Raw genomic sequence first — 14,940 nt, forward strand, 5'->3', positions numbered from 1 at the left:
CCTCCTGTGATAGAATATTACACACCCCTTCAAGAGGAAAGAAAACAACAACAAACAACCAGCCAAACTCTCCACAAAGACAAAATTTACTTTCAGAGAGTTGATTTGATCCATAGATTGCACAGATTTGGGAGATGGCTAGATCTGGCACAAGAAAAATCCCATTGGGTAAAAACTTGAACAGCTCTTTTAGCAGCAAATCGTATATAGTTAAGTTTAATCATGATAGGAAATAACTTCTGTACCTTCTAAAATCTATGCTTATGGACATTTTTGGAGAGTTTGTCTATTTATGAAAAATTCAATGAATTTTGAAGAAAAACAACTGAAGTATATTGCTGGCATAAAGATATCTATATTTAAATGCTGGGTCCAGCCCTGTTCAATGTCTTCATCAATGATCTGGATGAAGGCATCGAGCGCACCCTGAGCAAGTTTGCGGACGACACTAAGCTGGGTGGAAGTGTCGATCTGCTGGAGGGTCGGGAGGCTCTGCAAAGGGATCTGAACAGGCTGGACCGCTGGGCAGAGTCCAATGGCATGAGGTTTAACAAGGCCAAATGCCGGGTCCTGCACTTGGGACACAAGAACCCTATGCAGTGCTACAGACTAGGAGAAGTCTGTCTAGAAAGCTGCCTGGAGGAGAAGGACCTGGGGGTGTTGGTTGACAGCTGACTGAATATGAGCCAGCAGTGTGCCCAGGTGGCCAAGAAGGCCAATGGCATCTTGGTTTGTATCAGAAACGGTGTGACCAGCAGGTCCAGGGAGGTTATCCTCCCTCTGTACTCGGCACTGGTGAGACCGCTCCTCGAATCCTGTGTTCAGTTCTGGGTCCCTCACCATAAGAAGGATGTTGAGGCTCTGGAGAGAGTCCAGAGAAGAGCAACAAAGCTGGTGAAAGGGCTGGAGAACAGGCCTTATGAGGAGCGGCTGAGAGAGCTGGGGTTGTTTAGCCTGGAGAAGAGGAGGCTGAGGGGAGACCTCATTGCTCTCTACAACTACCTGAAAGGACGTTGTAGAGAGGAGGGTGCTGGCCTCTTCTCCCAAGTGACAGGGGACAGGACAAGAGGGAATGGCCTCAAGCTCCGCCAGGGGAGGTTTAGGCTAGACGTTAGGAAAAAATTCTTTACAGAAAGGGTCATTGGGCACTGGAACAGGCTGCCCAGGGAGGTGGTTGAGTCACCTTCCCTGGAGGTGTTTAAGGCACGGGTGGTTGAGGTGCTGAGGGATATGGTTTAGTGTTTGATGGGAACGGTTGGACTCGATGATCCGGTGGGTCTCTTCCAACCTGGTTATTCTGTGATTCTGTGATTCTGTAAATAAACATTGAATTTAATATCTTTAATTAAAGTCATGGGTTTACTGAAAATGAAAATCAAAATATTGCCAGGGAAAAAATCATACCTGTCCATAGCAGGAAATATTGCAATCATTCTGGCTAATCTTTTTATGTCATTAGAAGTTTATTTTAAAGCAAATTGTCCAAGTATAAATTAAAATCATCAATAGGAGAGATTTCAACTCAAAGAAGTGAAGCTGCAAACACTAATATGATACTATAGAGGGAAGTGTTGGTAGGCTATAACAAAAGTTTTCGTTTCATTGCTTTAGGTGTGAAGTTTAATTCTTGTTTGCACAATTGAAACTAGTGGGAATAACTGTTTTAAACTATTTCACACCACCTTTTATGAAACACAAGTGAGGGAACAATGCCTCTCACCCCAAATATTCCTTTTTTGTGAACCAGCTGTGATTTTAAGTACATTTCTTGGCCTTGAGATCTCAGATTTCTTCTAGACTAAAGTTTTCAATACACATCGTTATATCTTTAGTACTACTTGTGTAGCTGCAGTGGGCCTAGTGTTATTAATTTTTCCCAGGCTACCTTTTTATCTTTGTGTACCAGGTGTAAGATCTACACAATTTCATTTTAATTAATTCAGCTTAATAGGAACTTAATAAACAAGTTTTAAAATTAGCTAGCACTAGTATTCAGGTAGCATAGTATGTCTCTTTAATTAATAATAGCTGAAGCTGGGTTTGCAGTGATTTTTATCTCTGTGAATGGTTTTCATGCTTTCTAATATACTAACAAGGTTATTATCTTTTATAATGCTTTTATACTAATATGTAGAAGATTAATTCTAGAAGGATAAAATGTTTGTGTCCTTTCTCTTTGCTCAAATGCTACTTTTAATCTCTGTTATTTGTTTAGAGATTTTCTGTTTACATGAATAATAACAATGCATTGTAGTCTTTAAACCAAAATGGTGCACAAATTAAAGTACATGTCTTTGGGAGAAGTTCATTTGAGTTAAAAATCTAATAGCTGTTAATTATGATTTATTTGCAAAATATATGCTCTCACTGAGAAACAGGAATATTTTCAGGTCAGCTACTTTTGTAACAGGTCTTTGGGAAGATAATAGGCTTGTCAAAAGCCTGTAGAAGTCAATACAATTAGTATAGTAATAGTTTATTTTAGTTATTTTTGAAAATTCCTGAATTATTTTTTTGTGAGTTGGAATTATACTGAGAGGGAAAAGGCATTCTAAAGTGTCCTTGGGAAATTACTATCTAAAGTATATTTGAATGTTTCTTGATCATCATTCCTAAACATGCTAATTAAAATTAGCTTTAATGTTCACAATGTATCTATATAGTGCTTTTTTCTATTCCCATTTTATATATTCTCTATGTGTTCTAAAAACTTTTGTGTAATCTCAGTGAGTTTGTCCTAAAGATATTAACTTTTAAAACTGCAATAAATAATTATAAAGTAACTGGAAATCCCTGACTTTACACAGTTACAATTCATTGCCCCACGGCAACCCTAAAATGATCTATTAATGATTATTAGAAACAATTAATTATACCAGAGAACTCTAAGAGACCAAATGTAATCTCATGGTTATAATTTTCTTCTCAGGTAATAAAACAAGATGAGTTTGGCAAGGATCTTTCTGACTGCTCTCTGTTTGATTTGCTGAAATATGATGATTATAATAGCGACAAGCATCTAGATCTGGAAGAATTCTACAGAGCTTTTCGTAAGTACAAAGATTAGCCTTTTCTTTCAGTTTTGTTTTCTCCCTCTTGCTTTGTTTTTCAATTTTTTTATTTTATTTTTAAATCTTGATACATCTTGATGCTGTACTTAAGCAATGAGTACAATTTAACAGTCATGATATAGTTGAGAACTTAGCAGAAATCAGTAAGATATCTATTAGTGTCCAGATTTCTGAGAGATTTTGTTAATGGAGAATTTGTCGATAAACTTTCTTAATGCCAACATGCATTGATAAGTCTGTGTTATGCACAAATGGGAAGTAGTATTGTCAAGACATAATTAATAGAACCAAAAAAGCTGGAACACTTCCCCACACCCTATAGTTATGGGTTCATACAAGTCCATTTCTGACAAACCCAGCAACAGATATACCACTTATGACTTTTGTCTTCACAGATCTTGGAGAGAAATATAGATTTGTGGTGTAGTTTTGCTAGGTATTTGTTCTATGAATTCTGCAGGTGGCTTGGTACAAATGTGTATGGTACATAAGAATGTCTTGACCTAACCACTGGGGTGTGGGTCAACATGGTAGTTAGCAGCAGAAAGAAGAAGGATGTTGAGAGATTTCAGATGCTCTATTACATACTGTATATTTTACATCATATACTTCGTTATACCCAGATCAGAACTGATTATTTTCACTCTCAGCTTCCTCATATCTAAAACTGAATCTTGAAATCTGTCTGGTTTCAACAGCTATTGCTCCATATTCAACAACCTGGTAGCATAGCAAATCATGTTTGTGCCCAGCCCTTCCTGTAATTGTAGTTTGATTGTGCACTAGTCCATTAATGTACCTTCATTTTGAGTCATTACAACCTGTTACTTCAGTCTTCTTGTACTTTATCTGTGTGTAGCCGACACTTCTCACTCATTTTATGATGTCAAGTGAAAAAAGGTCCAAAACTACTTATACTATAAAATTAAAAAGTAATGAATGGATATTAGGGACAAAATGACTGCAGTAAGAATAAACATGATATTAATCATGAAGAAAGACTGCCTGAACATTTCCTAGTTTTGCCCATTTAATTCTATTTTTATTTCCCTGAAAGTCTTTCAAAAAGTCTGATTTCGTGGTACTGCTTAGCTGAACAAATAGCTTTTTACTCCTAAAAAAACCTTGATCTTGCTTCCTGATGATATCTGACTGGCTTTCTCAAAGTATCCTGATGGTCATGGTCTCTCCTCTCAGTCATTTATTAAATCAGAAGAAAAACATTGACCCTCCACATCCTACTCTTGATCCTGCTTATTTTCTGCCAGTTGGGTAACCTGAATAGAATAAGTAAAGGGCCATAACTCATGCAAAAGAAGCAAAAGGAGAGTACAAGCAAGAAATAAAAGGGGAGAGGAGGAAAATGGGACATGTTAGGACTTTGTGGCAGTGAGATATATTAAGTCATCTGTACCAGCAAAACAGTAGGAAATACATTAATTTCTTTACTAAAAGTTGAGATAGAAGTCAGATTTACCCAAACCTACAGAATTACATTGCATGTCTAGAAACATACTCATGCATTATCTACTATTATAGAGCTAGATGTTGTACATGTAGATCTTGATTATATACATAGATGGATATATATGGAAGCATGTAGATTTTATGTCCCACAATCCAAAAAAGTTAAAAACACGTTTGAAGCGTTAGCATGCTGTTTACAGCCACTGAAACCATGTATTAATGGAAGCATGACATTGTTCTTCCAAATAAGACTTTAATGTTCCTCTGAGGAACCATTTGGCATAGTTGTAAAACTCCAAGGGTTTTTTTGTTGTATATTTTTAACGGACTTTTGAATAATGAATAAAATTTCCATACGTTATGTTAAGCATTGCCTTAAAATGAACAATAATGGAAACATTAGATTAAATAAAGTTAGGAATTATTTAGGATTCTTTGTTGCAGTACAATAGTGAAGCAGACCCTATTTAAAACTATAAGGATATCCTGGAAGATGATTTCTAGAGGGAGATGTGTTCTTCCTTGTCGGGTTTTTTAACAAATTCTCTACATATTCATTATGTTGTTTAAAACTGAAACCTAAACCAAGGTACTAGTACATTATATGTTGTGTGCCCAACAAATATTCTTGCTTTTGGTCTTGAGAGAGTCTGAATATAGTCATTCTGACCTATGTCAATAGCATTAACAAAAATTACATCGTGCTGTAAAAGTATGGTAAGCTAATGAAAACCAAAACAAATTAAATGATAGCCACCTAGTCATTTGTCTGCTGTTCTTGTGGCTAAACAAATTGTCCCCAAGCTGAAACCAAGCTCTTCACAAAAGCCAAGTAAAATCTAGGCAAAGTGGATATTGCGTCCTTGGTCCAGAGAACTGTATTGTTAACTTGAGGTAAAGCGTGTGATCTGTTACTACTAATGGTAAGTCTGGATTTACTGCGTTACAAACAAATAATTTAGACAGGGAACCATATCCATGTGAGGAAATATACACAAGCACTCACATCACATCTGCACACCTTCCCACACACCATTCAGCACATAAGTATCCCTTCATTTAAGCAACAACCTACAATGGAATTAAATGTTTTCATTTACTTCAATAAAATGAAATATGAATGTTGGAAATATTTATTCCAAACAGAAATAAATCTGTTTTTTCAGAATTATCTTTAAGTATTTAACCATTCCAGTTTTTCATTCCAATATTATAGTTATCTTATACTGTAATTATATAATAAACATCTGAAGTTATCATTTTGTACATTATAGAAAAGTTTCTTTTTCATGAGCTTGGGCACTTTCAAAAGTCCAGAACAAATTAAAACCAAAATAGGAATGATTTCTTTAAAATATTTTTAATAGTATTTTTAGTACATCAAAGGCAGCAACAAGAAAAGCTTGTATAGATATGTCATTGACAAAAGGAGACTAGGGGCGATATGGGCCCCCTCTGGAAAGAAACAGGAGACCTGTTTATCCAGGATGTCGAGAAGACTGAGGTACTCAATGACTTTTTTGTCTCCGTCTTCACCAGCAAGGTCTCAAGCCACACTGCCAAGTCGTAGAAGGCAAAGGCAGGGACTGGGAGAACAAAGAACTACCCACTGTAGGAGAAGATCAAGTACAAGACTATCTTAGGAACCTGAATGTGTATAAGTCCACAGGAACTAGTGAGATGCATCCACAGGTCCTGAGGGAACTGGCGGATGAAGTTGCTAAGCTACTGTCCATCATATTTCAGGAGTTGTCGCAGTCTGATGAAGTTCCCATGGACTGGAAAAGGGGAAACATAATTCTCAGCTTTACAAAAGTGGAAAAGTAAGACCCAGAAAGCTACAGGCCACTCAGTCTCATCACTGTGCCCAGCAAGATTATGGAGCAGATCTTCCTGGAAACTCTGCTGAGGCACATGGAAAATAAGGAGGTATTTGGTGACAGCCAACATGGCTTCACTACGGGCAAATTGTGCCTTACTATGCTGGTGGCCTTCTACAATGTGGCTACAGCACTGATAGATAAGGGAAGAGAAATTATGTGTAAAGCATTCAACACTGTCCTGCATGACGTTCTTGTCTCTAAATTGTAGAGACATAGATTTAGCAGATGGACCACTGAGTGGATAAGGAATTGGCTGTATGGTCGCACTCAAAGAATTGGGGTCAACGGCTCAATGTTCAAGTGGAGGCCAATGATAGGTGGAGTTCTGCACAGGTCTGTTTGGACCAGTGTTGTTTAACATCTTTGCTGCAGACATGGACAGTGGGATTGAGGGCATCTTCAGCAAGTTTGCTGATGACATTAAGATGTGTGGTGTGGTTAACACACTGGAGGGAAGGGAAGCCATCAGAAGGATCCTGGACAGGCTTGAGAGATTGGCCTATGCAAACCTCATGAGTTTCAACAAGGCCAAATGCCAGGTCTTGCACCTGGATTGGGGCAATCCCAAGCAGAATGACAGACTGGAAGGAGAATGGATTGAGAGTAGCCCTGAGGAGAAAGACTTTGGTGTGCTACTGGATGAGAAGCTTAACATGAGCTTGCAATATGTGCTTGCAGCCCAGAAAACCAACCGTATCCTGGGTTGCATCAAAAGAAGTGTGACTAAGAGGTCAGGAAGGTGATTCTACCCCCTCTACTCTGTGAAGGTGACACTTCACCTGGAATACTGTATTCGGTTCTGGAGTCCTCACACGGGAAAGACAACTGTTAGAATGGGTCCAGAGGAGGGCCATGAAGATGATCAGAGGGCCTGAGCACCTCCCATTTGAGGACAGGCTGAAAAAGTTTGCATTGTTTAACCTAGGGGAGAGAAGTCTCTGGGTAGATATTATAGCAGCTTTCCAGTACTTAAAGGAAAGCTGAGTAAGGGCTCTTTATAAGGGGATGCAGTGATAGAATGAGGCATAATGATTTTAAGTTGAAAGAGGGGAGATTTAGATTAGATATTAGGAAGAAATTTTTTGCTGTGAAGGTGCTGAGGCAGTGGAACATGTTCCCCAGAGAAGTTGTGGATGCCCCCTCCTTGGAAGTGTTCAAGGCCAAGTTGGAAGGGGCCTTGAGCAGCCTGATGTAGTAGAAGGTGTTCCTGCCCATGGCAGGGGGTTGGAACTAGATGATCTTTAAGGTCCTTTCCGACCCAAACCATTCTGTGATTCTATGATTCTATACATGTCATGAGTGATTTTCAGGGAATCTTCGAAATTATGGTGTTCTTATTTGTTATTTGAAGTTTAAAAGACAACTTATTTTGAATAAAAGAGACTTGTAGATTTTTTGACCCCTCTCATGGTGCTTTTTCCATTGAGCTTGACAGTGCAGTTGTCACTGGTTTTTCATTCTTTTATCTGTACCTTTTTCACCTACACTTAGAATCTAATCCCAGTATAATATCTGCTACTACCCATGGATTTGCATTTATACATAATAGCAGTGGAATGGTGGATTGGAGAACTATGGAACTCTCCTCATTTAAGTTTTTCTGCCCAACTGCTGGAACAAGAGTAACTGACATTTATTCATTCAAAAAAGGAGGGAAGAGAATTGGGATTTGCAATGCTGGATAAATTGATCCTTTTCAATACTGCTGCACAGAATTTAAAGTCTCTTCATTTTAGCTTAGGACTGAAGGAATTGGCTGGTTCAGTCCTCTGCTGCTCTGGCCACATCCTGTAAAACTCTGTCTCAAAGGTGATTCAGCTCCATCTTTGTGTTCTGTTTTACTGTTTTGTTTTCCTTTCCCAGCTAGTTCCAAGCAAAAGGATTTGCTATCAGCCAATGTTTTTTTTATAGAGGGAAAAATATATTTAACTTTTTCTGAAAGGTTGGCTAAGATGAAGGAGCCAAACAAAAGCTAGAAATGAGGAATACAGATTCTAGAAAGCTTTTCTCTTCTGTAAACTAAAACTCAACCAATGTACTTCCTTTATTTTAAAAGGATTTTCTTTCTTTGTCTAATGTCTTCTGTGGCATCAAGATAATTCTCTGCTGTAAATGCTGCCTCTTTTTTGTTTGTCTTCTAGTGCTCTTTTCTAAAATGAATGATCTTATGTGTTTTCCTCCTTTACAGTACCATCTAAAATGAAATTTCAAAGCAGGTTCTTCAGGTGGCCTTCATGGTGTGTTGTGAAGCCTCAAGGCATGCCATAAGGAAGTAAATAGTAATAAAATATTCTGTTTGATCACTCAGCAGATGTGGATGTATGTGTAGGCACTTCCCTTTGCAATTGCAGTAGAAAGAATTATGTTAATGTAGACATTTATGAATAGAACTGATTGAGTACAATGGATAAAAATGACAAGTTTATTGTAAATAGTAGAACTAAATGCTCTATGCAACATTTGACATTCTGCATAAAACGAAGAAAAACATAGCAGTAACTTTAACAATAATTTTCTGTTGTTAGCTCAGAATTATTTTTGATGTTATCTTATGCTCAAAAAGGGGCTATTGAGAGCCTGCACACTGAGGACTTGAGTATAAAAATTACCTCTAGACGTACAAGAAATCATCAGAAAGAATTAGATAGCCAAAACAAAATATGCTCTAATTTTATAGTGCCTTCTTCTATTAGTGATGCTTTATAGGTTCAGGGGAAATACTTGTACTTTCAAGTACCACTCAATGCTAATAAAAATATCTAATATCTTATGCGGGAGTTATTTAGAATTGTGTATATTGTTACTGTACATACTATTGCTTTACATATTTAGAAGTGCCATCAATTTTGAAATGCCATTGAGGTCACAGGTAGCAGATTCAGATTCCAGTCACTCCTTGTTGCTAAGGAATTTTTGTGAAGCAATACATAAACCTACAGTAATAGCAGCTGTTACAGAAGTTGATCTGGGCTGAAATTACGGAACTTGTCTTCAGGCTTAGCTTTTAGGAGGAAATGAAAGCCAGTGCCTTGTATGTTTGTCAAATTTGGCACTTTGTTGTGTCTTGAGTCATGTGGAAAAGCAAGCAGCTGGAAGTCCTTATAGATACAAGGCTCCTTACAACTGCAATACTTAAGTTATTAGATTATCTCAAGTCCTCAAAAATTATTCTAAAACATGACTTCTTTCATTACGATACTTTTACTTTTATTTTTTATTTTATTTTATAATTTACTTTTATTTTACACTTTACTTTTATTTTAGTTTGTCAAAATGCAGTTATTACAAGTGCATATTCAAAAATCCTTTTTTGAAATCTTTATCTTTATTTCCAAACCAAAATTGACAAGCAGTTACTAACAACAAAAAAATCTAAATATAAAATCTGTAGTGAAATATTTATTGAAATAGAGGAGACTACATGTTGGCTTCTGTAAGTTATCCTCAAGTCCACAATGTCTCATGCATGAAATACATATTGAATTTATACTTCCAATGACTTCAATATGAGGTTCCAAATGTTATATTCAATGTGGAATCTGAGTCAGAGATTTATAAATATGATGAGTCTTCAAGAGTAAAATAGGTTAGCAAGTAGCAGGGGAAAGATTTTCTGAGGGAGGAAGGTATTATTCTGTCTCTTGTTACCATTAATCCCTTTTTAGCAACAACTATTCTTTATTAGATTGTTCCAGAGGGCATTATATTTCAGCACTAACCTCTAAAAATACCATTTAACATCATACTGAGTAGGAGCTATTAGGTTTACTGGTAATATTTTTCTGCTCAACTTGATCTATCTTTCAAATTCCTTCCTGTACTACATGTGTTTTCAATCTAGATATTCTCAGCTGGAAAAAAAAAACCAAAACCAAACTCTTCTGTCCATGCACAGAATTTTAAACTGATCATTTCAAACAAGTAAATGTTTAAGTCATTAAACATTGTTTCATGGATTGATGAGGTGTGACTGAAATTTGTCACTCACCACTAAGTCAATTCATTTAGATGCCAGGTGATTTCCAAATGCTGATAAATGTGTTTATTCAATACTTCCCCAGTAAGACTAGATTTTTTTTTTTTGTGGGCTTTGGTGGGGGTCTTTTGGTGGTTGTGTTTTGCTTTGTTTTGTTTTATAAATCTTGCAGTTTTTTATTTTAAAAAATATCTGCATAGAAAAGACTAAAAAAATCCAATAAAAACCAATAATGTTGCTATTTGACAATGTAGAAGTCCTCTGATTTAATGTTAAGCTGTTGATGTATTTAGCCTGTTCAGATCTGGATCGATGTAGGAGATAATTTATTTGATAACTTATTTTAACATACTTTCTTTATAACATACATTCAAAAAATTTGATAGTACTGAAGTAGTATCATGCAGCTGAAGGATTTTATTATTTTAAATTTTTGCCTGATTTTTGCCTTCCTTCTGGATAAACACAAAACGAAAGATTTTATCAGGGTACTGCAAGATAAGATATTGTACAAGCTTGTCATGAAGCTCTGATCTAGTGTTATATTCATCATTTTATGTAGTCCTGCTGCTGTTTCTCCTATTCTGTACAATGTTTGCATTGACTTGGGTAATGTAAGAACTGGATAAAGAGTGTCAAAATGAAGCAATCACATTTAAGTGTGAATGAGGTGTTATTTCCTGAGGCCAGCTATCTAGAATGGAGTACTAATAAAACACAATTACGTGTGGTTCTAAATAAATGAGTTACAGGTTTAGAACTTGACCTTTTGCCAAAGTTAGGTGCCAAAGTTTTTTTCTTTATGTCTGTGGGAATCAGATACATGTTTAAGGCAATGTTAGGTTTGTATGGACAGATGAAATGAATATTTCACAAGGTCTTTGGCTGTCAGGAAATAAAAAGGAAATTGGGAGATTTTGTTTATGAAACTTGAGTGCTTCTGACCTCTAATACCATTGGTACATTTACCTGAGGATTTTTGCTCAGTTCAGTAATTTAGATTGCTAGAGAGGACACTGTAAAATAGGGAATTGCAGAGAATGAAGATTGGAACCCAACACCTTAGTTACATTGTTTCAGACAAGAGGATTAGTAGAAATTGACTGGCATTGTATCTGTTATTGGCTCAAAATGCCAGAGAATGAAGTGCTACTGAAATATGCCTTTCAGTGAGCATATTTCAATGCTATAGAGAATGACACAGAATATTAAGGAAAAAAATAAACACAGAGTACTTATAATTATCTGGTTATGTTTAGCAAAGTCCCCCAATAGCTGATCTATTAGCTGTTTCTCAGGAATCAGTTATCTGCGGTGAGTTACGGCATTGTTTAGCTACATTGTTATGTTGCTAATTCTGAGAATATATTCAGCTTCACACAGTGTACCTGTAAGATTAGGCTCTGACTGACATTCCAACATCCACAAACACCTTCACCTAGATACTGTAAGGAATATTTCAAGGTAAATTATAATAATAATTTATAATCACAGTATCCTTTATTTACAATTTTAAAGGAAGCACTCTTTCTCTGTAACAGGCCAAGGGAGAGAGAGATAATACTATCAGAACATAAGGAATAACAACTGCATTAAAGATGATGATCACTAGCTGAAGGCGTAATGACTGTGCATTAAAGGAGACAATCACTAGCTAATCCATAAGCAAGAACATTAAGTATCTCCACTTCAAGGCACAATTACTCTTCTGGAACTATAATGAATATTAATAGGTTCATAAAATATTATTTAGTACAAAAGCCTTGATAACTGTTGAATTACTTGTTTCCTTTGTACCCATGGCTTTACCTCCTTATCTGGATTCATAGTTAAAACTGGTCACCAATTTCAGCTTTCAGAGTAAGTGGCTATAAGCACTATTAGCTGACAATAAATATTAATTTAAACATAATTTCTAAAATATTTTCATTATCAGGATTATATTAGATTTCAATACAAGTTTCCTTTAAAAAGAGTCGAATTAATATTTACTATTTGACTTATTTACAAAGCAGCATAGAGAATTCCTTTTCATTTACAAAACCCAGAGAGTATTAGTCTGAATTTAAGACATGGTTGAAGCATTCAAAACTTCATCTCAGGTATTTTCTGTGTGCCTAGATATTTCTTTGCTTTTTCATACAGCTGACTGCAACAATTTAAAATCATTTTAATAAAGGAAGATCATTATTACATGCTGAAGTAAATGGTTTGTTAGTTCAACATTAAATGTAAATAATAAAATACTTGGAAAATTAAAAAAGCTCTATCAGAAGCTCTGCTAAGTTGAAGTCTGAGGGAATTTTGCTCAGCAGTCATTTGTCAGTTGCATTTAAGAAACAGAACAGGAAAGAGAAGGTGATTCTAATTTGTTGCTCCAAGTCATCAAAGGGGAGCACTTTAATCTCTAAAATAATTTAAGTATTTCAGTTGAAGACTGAATGAATAAGATGCCTTTTCTGTCCAATGATAAGTTTATTTCTTTGGAGGATGTTTTAAGCGACTTTGTGTTAGTTTACGCTCCATACAAGATTGAGTTTACTGGTGATTCTTAATTATCAAATAATAATGATCACTTTACAAAAGTTTTACAAAGTAATTTAATTGAAAAATTTAGAACATATTATTTCATCTTTATACCTCCTAAGCTATTATGGAGTCCAAAGGAACAAGTTTTCTCAAAAGAACACTGTCAGGTTTTTGGTTTGGGTTTGTTGTTTGGGTTTTTTTTTGGTAACTCATCTGCTCTGTTTCTTGCTTTGGGTTTGTTCTTGCATCTAGGTTAATAAAAATAGAAAACATTTTACATCCAGAAGAAGATTGTAAACCTTCTAATATTTTAGTAAGTCCTGAGATACCTGGGTTTCTTAAGCATATCTGCAATTTATGCTGCAATAAGAGAATCTGAAGCTACGGTTTTGCACCTAAATTATATGGTATTTCTTTGGAAATGCTGTAAATGGGGTTAATAAAAAATAATTCCATTTTCAAAGCATGTGGGCTTTTCTTTAGACCATAATGTTATAGAAAAGTGTATTATAGTATATTGGGAGAGTTTTTTGATTGAATACCTTCAAATGTCTATTTCACACAATAGGGAAAAATCAGCTCAAAAATCATTGCAAAGAAAATATATTGGAGTAGAAACACTTTTAGTTCACTCCATTGTTCATGGTGAATTAGGTTCTGGAGAATTGCTTTTATTTCTAGAAATTTCATTGGTAACTTCACTTCCAAAATATAATAGTACAATTTCAAGTTTTATTATGATATTCCTCCATAGCATTTGAGTTTGCTATTTTTTATTTCACATTGTCCTTCTGTAGTCTGTTTTAGTTTGTTGCATGGTTTTACAGTTTACAGCTATCCTAGCATATCCATATATGCCATTTGGAATGAGACATTATTTTGGGCCATCTGAAATCAACAATATTTGTATCTAAATATTTTATAGAAAACTTCAAAGAAAATGTGGATAAATCAATTTTAAATATGAAAATTGTCAACATATTACATTTTAAATAAAAATGAAATGATTTATGTTGGCATCCTGAATTAAATGCTTTAAGTATCACCCGAAGTTTACTACCAGTTTTTTTTTCTGTTTTATAGAAAGAGAATAGATTATTTCAAAGTTATGTGCTGTACACATAGAAATATGTACAAAAGCCATATATATCTTTAGAAAAAATTGTGTGGATATATAGTTTTATCTAATTACTTTGAATGATGACTTAATATTTTGAATTCCTGTTTAAATGTGCCTTCTTTCTGTCAATTTTGAGGTCAGCCTCTGGTGAGTTCCACACTACTGGGCTTTAAAGTTGACTCAGGGCACTGACCAGGGAAATGGTTGTAGCTAATGGAAAAAAAAAATTGGAAGACTTTCTTGCTTGGTGAATCCCTCAGGCATATTTTTCTTTGAACTTCCCAAGATAAAAAATAGCACAAGTAGACATGTAATTGGCCAGAGAAAAACATCCAACTTACTAACTCTTATACTCTTCCTATTTCGACTAGAAGATGACTTCATTCAAGGATCGGCAAGCTCAGCTGAAGTGCATTTACACCAATGCACGCAGCATGGGGAACAAGAAGGAAGAGCTGGAAGCTGTCATAGGGCAAGGAGCCTATGATGTCGTTGCCATCACAGAAACGTGGTGGGACGACTCATATAACTGGAGTACGGCTATGGTGGGGTACAAGCTCTTCAGGCAGGACAGGAAGGGTAGGAGAGGAGGCGGGGTAGCCCTCTTCGTAAGGGAGGACTTGGACTCCATTGAGATGGATTGTGGCGATCAGGAGGTTGAGTGCCTGTGGGTTAAAATCAGAGGAGCCCACCAGAAGGTAGATTTTATGATGGGAGTCTGTTACAGACCACCCAGCCAAGGAGAAGCAACTGATGAGCTCTTCTATAAACAGCTGGGGTTAATCTCTAGATCAATGCCTCTCGTTCTTGTGGGAGACTTCAATCTGCCTGATATCTGCTGGGAGTACAACAGAGCAGAAAGGAAGCAGTCTAGGAGGTTCCTGGAGTGCGTGG

General features: G+C 36.0%; 1 protein-coding gene across 3 annotated transcripts in view; it reads left to right on the top strand.

The window, feature by feature from the left end:
• Positions 1-14,940, top strand: part of FSTL5 (follistatin like 5) — a 286,299-nt gene that overhangs the window by 165,165 nt on the left and 106,194 nt on the right. For all 3 annotated transcript variants that reach the window (XM_069855803.1, XM_069855804.1, XM_069855805.1), the window contains one exon: positions 2,930-3,050. In XM_069855803.1, the coding sequence (XP_069711904.1) occupies positions 2,930-3,050 (121 nt within the window). The remainder of the gene's footprint in view (positions 1-2,929; positions 3,051-14,940) is intronic.

This window comes from Phaenicophaeus curvirostris, chromosome 4, assembly GCF_032191515.1.
Source record: "Phaenicophaeus curvirostris isolate KB17595 chromosome 4, BPBGC_Pcur_1.0, whole genome shotgun sequence".
Taxonomy (NCBI): Eukaryota; Metazoa; Chordata; class Aves; order Cuculiformes; family Cuculidae; genus Phaenicophaeus; species Phaenicophaeus curvirostris.